Source organism: Homalodisca vitripennis, chromosome 1 (assembly GCF_021130785.1).
Source record: "Homalodisca vitripennis isolate AUS2020 chromosome 1, UT_GWSS_2.1, whole genome shotgun sequence".
In the NCBI taxonomy this organism is placed as follows: Eukaryota; Metazoa; Arthropoda; class Insecta; order Hemiptera; family Cicadellidae; genus Homalodisca; species Homalodisca vitripennis.
The window spans coordinates 55,417,316-55,427,815 of record NC_060207.1 but is presented as its reverse complement, the minus strand read 5'-3'; the positions used below and the strand labels follow the sequence as shown (position 1 = coordinate 55,427,815).

At 33.0% G+C, this 10,500-nt stretch overlaps 1 protein-coding gene across 9 annotated transcripts in view; it reads left to right on the top strand.

The window, feature by feature from the left end:
* The first annotated feature begins 3,724 nt into the window (after window positions 1-3,724).
* LOC124361680 (FH1/FH2 domain-containing protein 3) overlaps window positions 3,725-10,500 on the top strand; it is a 178,396-nt gene continuing 171,620 nt past the window's right edge. For all 9 annotated transcript variants that reach the window (XR_006922390.1, XR_006922389.1, XM_046815671.1 and 6 more), the window contains exon 1: window positions 3,725-3,844. Coding sequence is in view for 7 of the 9 variants with exons in the window: in XM_046815671.1 (XP_046671627.1) it covers window positions 3,821-3,844 (24 nt within the window). In the remaining 2 variants the exon portion in view is untranslated. The remainder of the gene's footprint in view (window positions 3,845-10,500) is intronic.

The window sequence follows — 10,500 nt, the reverse complement described above, 5'->3', positions numbered from 1 at the left end:
TTTAAAAATAAAAATAAACCGACTTCAAAACGCTTAAACGAAATCAATGAAATTGTATTATTATAAAAGTAAAAAATTATATTTATTTCAAACTCAAAGCCAATACCATATAATTTTTAGAGTCGTAAAATTTTAAAAACACGTGCATTATAAAATGAATACCAAAGCTATGCATTATGTATATATTATTGCTGCCTTATAACAAATTTGATAGTTGAATATCGATAGGTACGTTGTGTACAATTTAAATTTACCATAGATCTACTATGGTTTAAGGTTGTACCCTCTATGAAAGTACGAATCATAATTACATGTATTTAATCTGCTTTGCCAGTAATTAAAGCTACAGTAAATGTAATTAAAGCATTTGTTTCATAACACCTTACTATAAGAAAATTGTACTATTATAACGTGTTTTTGACGTGACAACGTCTTAAATTAGGTTGCGGCTCGGAGTCACTCATGAAAAAGTGTAACGCCCAGTAACGTTACGATGCCCGTCCAGTGAGTCCGCCGCACGGGATCCGCACGGGATAAAGCAGATAACTGTGGGTCCGCCGCACGGGATAAAGCAGATAACTATGTTTATTCGTGAAAATGTGGAGTGCTTAGATTCGTCATTTACAACAACTACAACAATAAAGGTAAATAATTGTACACTGATATTTCATTATCGTAAACTATGATTGATTGATTAATTGTTAGATTGACACAAAAGTTGAGAAACTGAGTTTATAGGTTATGTCATACTATTAACAAATGTTGATAGTGTTAAGTAAATTATTAGTTTAAATCACTCTGCAATCAATCGTAATTCAGTCGATTGAGAAGAAACAGCGCGTATTGCTAGTCAAACATTTAAAATAACAAATTATAACCTCTAACCTGTCATAACAGTGCGGCCAAACAAACGAACTAAACCGACCAATCACCACGCGCGGAGTTAGAATTTAACTGTGTTTAGCAAGAATTTCAAATTCCAATTTTAGTAAATGTTTTATTCAACTTTACCATTTACAATAACAAATTTTAATTAATTTCAAATTATGTACAATGTTTTAGTAAACAAAATATATTTCTATAGTTAAAATTTGTGCAATTCTTATTTTTATTCAATTCCTTGTTCCTATTGTGCAATTTAATAATATTCATATCAATAAATATTCTACCGAGAAAAAGACGTTGTCACGTAAAATCTTCGCCCGTAAAACCGACTTTACAGGCAACCATAATGTTTTTTCATAACCACGTTTTATCTTAAACTGCATCCATTTTTTTTTTATCGCATCGTTACTTTTACATTATTAAAACTTTATACCGCCATTGTTTAAAATTGTGTGATTAAGGCTATAAGTTTGTTTCGTTATCTGAAATAAAAATTATTTTTACTTTTTAGTTACCGATACTTGATTTTATTTTAGTGCTTTTAAGTAGCCTAGGTTCATTTTTATTTTTAATATTGTGTTTTTTATTATTAGTGACTAATCTTGGATTCTTTCTCCTAATTAGTAATACAGATTAAGATATTCAAGGACTAGAACCTGAAATGTAGTGAATGAATTTAGAAGATATTATTTTGTAAGACAATTCTTACTCACTAACAATTCTCAACTCTATTGGAGTATTTGTGTCATCAAGGCACAACCTGGACTTATTCCGTACTGTTGTTTCACGTAATGTCAAACAGTCTCTAATGGATCGTTACTTAATTACACTGTAACAAAGCGAATAACTGTGCAGACCATGTCTAAGATTTTATGTCATTTGAGAAATCATAATCCCTGCATTCCATATTCCTCTGCTCCATTAAAAATACTCCACATATTTAAGTACGTTATCCTTTCTAGCTATTTCAGAATGGACCCCAATTTGCCTAGAACTCACACAACACTACATATAAACTGACACTACAAACCAGCCCATGTGAAATGTTTCTTGGTATCCCTGAGGTAAATAATTGCAATAGCTAGAGAGTCCATCTCAGCAACATATTTCATCTCCTTGCTCTTTGCTGAGTGTTAATAAATGTCTCCTAAAATAATCGTGATATAAGTAAAAACATGTCCTAAGTGTTTTTAGCTTATTTAGCTATGTTTAGTTTTGAAAAGTTACTTTCAGACCTTTCTCATATTTTAGTGTTCTAGGATAGATTCTTTTAGTGTCAACAATGTTATATTTCTCTAGCGTCATGAAGACAAGTTAGTAGTAGCAAGAACGTAACTATTCCTGTCTTATTTATGTTCTAACGTACTCTGTCTCATTGCTTCATCTCATGTTTCTAAGGAATCCTAGATGGGCGTTAGCAGTCCTGGTGTAGACTGTAAATGTTACTATGGCACGCTTCCTTCTTTTTGTTCTATCTCATTATTCAAAGAACATATGAGTGTTTTCTGGTATCCTGATGCAGACTAGGAAACTTCCCATAATAACTGTTAGGTAACATATTGTAATTTGGAAAATTTCAAATTTCGCAATCAATTCTGCTTTGTTACTTCAGGGTGGTTTATATATGTTACCTGCAATAGGGACGCCATCTCGAAGCTAAACACTAAAAGTGACGTTACCTAGAAATTCTGAGGCAAGTCGTAGTAATCGTAAGAAACCTGCATCTCCGCATTTTGCTTTGTCTTGCTTCCCCATATAGCTTTATGTAAAACTTCCAAAATAATTTTCTTATCAGATACGATTTAAAATAAAAAAACACATATAGAAATAGACAGACAGTAAACGAAGCTAGAAAGGATATATATCTTCAGATGATGTTTTGCCTGTGTTTGTGCCTACATCCTGAAGTTTTGCCAACCTCTCGCGAAACACCCTGACATGCAGGGTGTAACAAAAAGGTTGGGCTGGCTATGTGTGTTTAAATTCTGTATGTGGTTCTAAGCTAAAAATAAAGAACAACTTTTTTCCAATTTCTACATCTTTTAGCTGCTAGCCGTCATTTTATATTTGTACTAACAAATTATTATCTCTAAAACCAGTAAAGCTAAAAAAACCAAATGTGGCACATATGTTTCAATAGGTAAAAGGGAAATAAAAAAAATAATTGTATTATTTTCTTAATAGTAACAAAATGGTGTCTGTTAAACATTTTTAAAGTTAAATAACAAAACAAAATATATTTATACAAATGTACTAGACACTAACTATTTGGAGAATGTTATTGCAATTCCAACGGTACTAGTATCAACGGTCTCGTATTTTTCTAATGATGTATTTTTTTCTTTTTTTTTTAAATTTGTTCTATGTCTACTTTATTGTTAAAATTAAAGTCTTAGTCCCATTAATGCGTTTTAAAGTGCCACTTTGCACGGATCAAGAGTTAATTTTATTTCGATTGTGTGTCGGTTTTATCGCGGTTATCATCTTTTGTTTCTCGCCAATTAATATTGTTCCAAAAAAATTCCAGTATTCTTCCAGGACCTTGTCTATAATACGAGTCAAGTTAAAGTGTAAGGAAATGCTTGTATGGATGTAAAAATGTAAAAGGCATGAAATTTCGTGGCATTTTTGACCGATTAATGCCTGATTTATCTTTTATAAGATATATACCAAAGAGTTTTCCCCACTTCGTGTACTAAGACTTTGCAAGATATAGTGGTACTTCGGGACTGTTCCAGAGATATCAATCTTGTGAGTGGGACATCTGACACGGCGCGGTGGCCGGTCTGAAGGTACGGCGGCGCGGCGCAGCGCAGCGCGAGTTAATTTTAACCAGGAGCGACGAGCGAGTGAGAGAGTGCCGACCTAGTGCGAGACCGTTACCGAGCGGCAGTGATATCAGTGATAGCGCGAGGTGTAGTGATAATGCGGTATCATGTCGTTGTACTCCAGAAACTATGTAAGTAGAACAATACACATTCATTCTACCAATGAGACTTTCAGTCGCCTTTAGTTTTAGCCTATGGAAATGAATACATCGGCTAGTCAGACACGGCTTGGCTCTAGGCCACTATTCCGCAGTTATTGCGTGTTCAGCACGGGAATAAATGTCCAGCATTTGGAGAAATAACAGTTATGTCGTCATGTCGAGTTAATCGCTAAATGATTCCTTACTTACAGCTGTTGGTCTTAACTTCAGAACCTCCGAAATGGGGTCTGTGTTCCGTAACTTGAACTGACCAAACCGGCTTTATAAGTAAACGTATTATCTACAAAATCTACCTTGTAGCTTTGAACATTGAATTAAGTTATGATAATTTTAATGTTTGTGGACAATAATTTTTATCCTAGAATGTTAAACCTTACTTGATGTAAAGTGGCAAGATCGTTAAATTAGGCGTCACATTTTAATAATAAAAATGTAGTCAATAATTTGTTCATTTAAAGTTGTGACTTATCATCATTACGATTTTTATCTTCTGGATTGTTAAAAGAAAAGAAAATACTAAGGAGTACACCCAATATTATGTTGAAAAATCTAGTTAGAATCAAAAGAATGTAATGATGTATAAAGAGTAGTTTTGTGTATTCAACGTGTGACGGAATAGGCTGATACTGACGCTATCACGGATGTTTTGTTTGTTTTTAAACGCAAATGTTCAGACTAGAACTATAGGAATGATCGAAATTTTCAGTTTTTTGTAGCTATAATTCGCATGGTGTTAAATGTCATTTATTTATTTTTAATTATTTAATGACATTTTATACAGTCATTATTGCAACTGACATAATATTAAAATCATTATTATTATTACTAGTTCATATTTAAAAAAATCACTAATGAAAATATTCGATGACGTGCTTAGAAAAATGCATTCTTTTGCAATTTAGAGCTTACTTACTGCGGTGCAAACATTAAGTATAACATCGCTTCGACATCAGAGCACGTGACACCAATTGTGCACCTAATGAGACAATGAGGATGCGAATTCATCTGGATTACACTATATTTTATATTTTGTAATCTAGGTAATTTTTGTCGTCAAGTATTTTTCGGTCTCTTCAGACGAACATGGCTCCAGATTCTACACGCTGCATTAAGGGGAAGGTGATCTGAAGCTAAACTCAAAATTCATACTAAACCAATCCTTCCCAACATGAATACGTTGTGTGTAAAAATTACCTTCTTCCTCTTAAATAATTTGTAGAATGTAGTCTATAGCCAGCAATGTATAATTTTTTAAATGCTCTCAAGTAAATTATATCTTGGAACCCTTTGGTAGTACAGAAGTTCCAAATAATAACTAAATATGATACATTGCATTTAAACAAAACATGCTGCGATTAAAAGATTTAAAAAATCACATTTTCTCTTTGGCTGTTTTAAGGTGTAAATTAAGTAGGTTACATTGGCAAACCTTCATGGTAAGGCTGTGCGTGAGAGAAATGTTCTCTTGAATGCAGCAAGCAGTCAGAAGGCCGACGCCCTGTGCAATTGAATTAGCAATATCCTCTCAATTGAGTCGGTTTATCCGTCGAAAGAAGAATAATAGTGTTTAAACGAAGTTATTTATACGACATCCTTTCAATGATAGCCTACAGGCTGACAGTATATCATCTGTGTTGTGTGTCATGTACGTTTTAATAACAACAATAATCTTTATTGCGTCAAAAAATACAAAATTTCTTGCATGCGTCGAGTACATTCATTACTATAACTATGCAAATTGTATAATAATACTTTTTATTTTAATTTTTCATTAACTTTCATCCGAGCGACCCAGCACAAACTCTTCAACGGAGTAAAATGCCTTTTACACCAGGAGGTGTTTTAATCGAGATTTTAATTGTTTAGAATCATTGAGGTGTTTAATTCCCTCAGGTAGCTTGTTTGTCAGTTTCATGCCAACCTGGAACGTAAAGTGTTGAAATGCTGTAGTTCTATGTTGTACAATCCAAAAGTTGTCCCTACCTCCAGTCTCGTATTTGTGGACGTCACTGTCTTGGGCCAACTCGCATTTGAGTCGGTAGTATAGGACAACACCAAGAATATAGATACAGGGTATAATACAGGTGTATAATGAAAGCTCCCTGAAGGCTTCTTTGCACGACTCTCTCAAATTCAGTTTGTCAAGAATTTCTTTTGAGCTATACTTACTCTTTTAAATTTGTATTTAGAACAGCTGCCCGACAAGAGGTAAGACAAATTTGGATGTATCAGACAAAAGTAGGCCATTTAATTAATATTATATAATAAATTAATAGAACAAAATCTTGCGAGGAACAACATAAATGCCAGAAGCAGCCTTATATTTATTTATATATATTTACATATTATTTATTTATTCATACATACGGCAATCGCCATTTTACAAAAATGTTTACAAAATGGTATTCGAAATATTGATACTGTACACTTTTCATGCATAGCCACTTACATGTGATATTAGTACTAGTGGACTAGCCATGGTTAGAGAACAATTGAATATGGTATACATTGAAAGATAATAAAATAGAACAACAAAGACAAGATACAATAAGAGATAACAATGGCTACAAGATAATAATTATATAATAATGTACATGCTAAGTGTATGCAACTTGTGCATCAAAGACAAATTGAAAACAAGGTAACAAGATAATAACTACATGCTTCATGCTAAGCATGTGCTAACTCTAGTGCATGGGTCAATATACAACAAGACAAAAATCAACAAGACAACCACATGCATTGAGCAGAAGCTGTCAATGTGAGCGTATCATGTAAGCTCTCGATCAAGGTACATCCTAAGGAACTTAACGGATTCGGCTTCTTCCAAGTGAATATTGTCCACCATTAACAACGTATGCAACTACAGTTGAGTTCACCTCCTCAGTTGGTTGTAGACTACATTCACCTTATGTATCACCCAAGTCGGATCATAACCATTCAATTTACAGCCACATATCTGTAGCTAAAATATAATAAGTGCCATGTACCTCAAAAGATTGGGAAGAACGATAGAGGGTTGCTTAAAACGTTGAGACTCCAGCCGCACCAAATAATCCTATTTCAGACTATGTAAATGGCTTCTACTTCTCGGAAAATAAATAGAATGTCGTTTAAATGCAAGATGTGTAATGTACCAATCAGCCTACATTAACATCTTAATAATGACATCGTATTGCTGTCAAGTTTATTTAAAAATAAGGTTTTTTTGACATTTTAATAGAAAACAAACATGCAGGTGGTCATACAGTTAATCTCTTAGAGCACCATTTATTTGTGTATAAAATAGGAAGTATTGTTTTCTGCCTTTAATCACTCAGTATCTTAATTTTCCAATGATATTGTATCGTGTATTCTGAGGTCAAATAACAAAGTTGTGTGAAGTATTAAGAGGAATAAGTATAGGAAAACTAGCAGTGTGTTATTGTACCTCATAGGAGACCACCGTAGATGGCAGCTTATCAATAATGACATGTTTACAGAAGATAACATCGCCTGTGGCTATCCAGGATCTGAGGGTTAAATGGCTGGAAATACGATAAAGGCTTTGGCTAGAACTATTTGCACTAATTTGGATGTTTTATTTGATTTCTACTTCTCTGTTAAAATAAACAGGGGTAAACATGTTTCCTGACGTTGAACATTGTTTTTGAGCAATTTATTTTTTAAAAAAAAATTAAAATCTAATTGTTACTATCCACTTTAACACGATTCCTATTTATCATGTGGAAAATAGTTGTTGTTAAATCGTCATTGGACGGTATTCATTTCTTAGTATTTCGGACTCCGTAGAATTAAATTGTTTCAATTTACAACTGAATTGTAATTTCGAAAGTGTTGCAAACAACTCTGAATTGATGAAAACAATTAAATTAAATTGAGATGTATAATTTAAACTTAAAATATGCTATTCTGGAGCTTTTTAATCGTTCTTCGACATCGACATGAAGGATTGAAGAAAGGCCTTCGCAAAAGGATATTTAACATATAACGCAATAACATTTGTTAGATATGTAATAGAAACCACCATATTTTCAGCATAATCTCACAAGTACGTCTTAAACGTTGGACTCTGAATTACCTAAGGTTATTCCATCCCTAAGTGGTAAACAATGGGCTTTGTCACCACTTGAAGAAGATGGACGTAATATTACAGGAAAGGTGAGGTCATAGAGCCAATTGACTATTAACGGATTATGTTCCTATCACCAGTCGTGCTTGCAAAAAGACCTCCTCACTAACGTTTACCTCACTAACCCCCTTTAATACAACACGCCCTTCGAATTCATCCAGTCTAGTCAAAGGACCCAACAACGTGATATCTTCCAAATCACAATGCATGTCGTCAACACTGCTTTACGAATAAACAAGTCATATCCAAAACTCAAGATATGGGAATGCAATAAATTAATATCTCAATAAATTAAACCAAAATTGCACTGTGTACTATACCTGGCATGTTCTTACGATATTAGGATCAACATATCGACCATAAAATAAAGAAAATTCCTTAAATTGCATTGTACTAAAATGCAAGAATTGTGTGATTTCATGTACTTGTATTAATTTACTACACTTTCCTTTATATTTAACAAATAAAAATGAATTACTAAACGTGTCGCTCAGAGGTTATCTCGATAACAGCTAGACTAATTTGGCTAGTTCTTTTTTTTAAAGATTCGTTGAAGTTCATGGAAGAGAACGATTGAACTATTTTCACGAAACACTTTAGAATTGGGAAAAATAATGATAATATTTATTATAAAAATTTAACTGACGTTAAACAGCTGCTGATATTTTTAACCTTCAGCTGAACTTTGTCAAGGAGCCTGAAACTTTTGTTAACCTAATTATAAAATATAAGTACACAGTGATACCACACTTGATCAGTAGTGGAATTCAGATAATAGAGACAAAGTTACTCTATAAATTTTATTCCCACTTCGCTAATGACGAATCAAAAACATCAAAATGCATTAGAATATTTTCACTATTTTTGTTTGTTGGTTTGCACAATTAAAACACATTAAATAAACCCACCTTAATGAAGAAACCTGTGATGTTTTGCACATGACATAATCAAAACTTGTTTGGCTTCCTTGACATTTACAGTGGCTTATGTCAAACTACAAATACGCATATGGTTTTACAACAACGTTAAGCCGGAATTAGACATTCAAAATTTGCTCAGTTTTGCCACATGTAAGAAAAACTATTAAGTCAAATTCTTCTCCCCCCCCCCACAATAAACTTGAATTTCGTCGTCCAAGCAATGTTTGGTTTTTACATCCTGTTGGTTTGAGCCTTATTTTCATCCCTGGCCGTCCCTTACATAGGGATATACGATGGCACGGTTTATATTCAGTTTAGGCAGATTACTTTTACAGAGCTTTGTTCTTTTATATTTTTAAGATTATTTTATATTTTAACTCTGGTGTACACAGCATTTTTTTGGCCAAATCCATAATATAACAAAATAGATGTGTTCTACAGGCAGACAGTGGTTAATGTGTCGCGTTGAAGTTATTCACTTCCTTTGAAATGTTAAGAACCAAACGTATTTATTTTCAGTATACAATTCAGCCAACCATCTTAGTTCTAAATTATAAGATTGAGTATTTATCTCCTTATTGATACAAGACCGAAGGATAATCTCAAACTAAAACTTTTAATTTTCTTATCTGTTAACATTTTCTTACATTTAACAGATTCTTTATACTCATAATATTTTGTTTTCTGTAAGCAACTTTAGAGAACAGGATAGGATTTTCGGAACTTCAGACACAAGTGAGGCGCAATCCGGAGGTATTTTCGAAATAAGAATAAGAATAGGCCTATACTCATATAACATACGGGGCTATGTTATAACTATTGTTATAACCATGGTTATAGAGTTCCTGATTAACCAGAGACTCTAAGAATTTCTATGTAAAATTTAGGTGCAATGGATTGAATACTTTACGTGTGAAAGCGTAACAAACAAACTCATTTTCATATTTATAACATTAGTGATTTGTGTATGTAGGTTTCAAAAACCTATTTCATTAAAAAAAGGGTCTGCTTCAAGCTCTCGTAATCTTCTTTCGGTCTTAGATATTTCCAGTGTCATAGTGTAATTTGTATTGTCCTGATGAATAAAATTTAGTAGGACAGAGAAGCCTACTACGACAAAAACATCTACTCCCGATACAAGAAGGAAATCCTTACTAAGTTCATGCAAAATTTCAAAATAATTTTATGCAATAGGTTTTGCGTTATATAAAGTCTTGCTAGTTTCCGAACAACAGTTCTGGGAAGGCTCGTCGAGGCGTGTTAGTGTTTAATCCGGGTTTTAAAGCTTTCACAAAAGATGGTTTATTACATTAAAGCTACATTTCAGAAAAATTTAAATTGACACGAAAATTTAGAAATTAAAACTAGATTATGTATATAGTAAGTATGTTAGGGAATTTTAAAATTATTGCAAATACAAATTAGGCATTTCTTTGGTCAATGCTACTACATTGGCTGACACTGACCAACATTTGCCGAAAGAAAATTTAGATTCCTTTGCTTAGCTACTTTTGCTTTTAATTGTATTACACCTAAAAAAAAAACATTTATTTCAAAAATTGTAGTTTGGATTT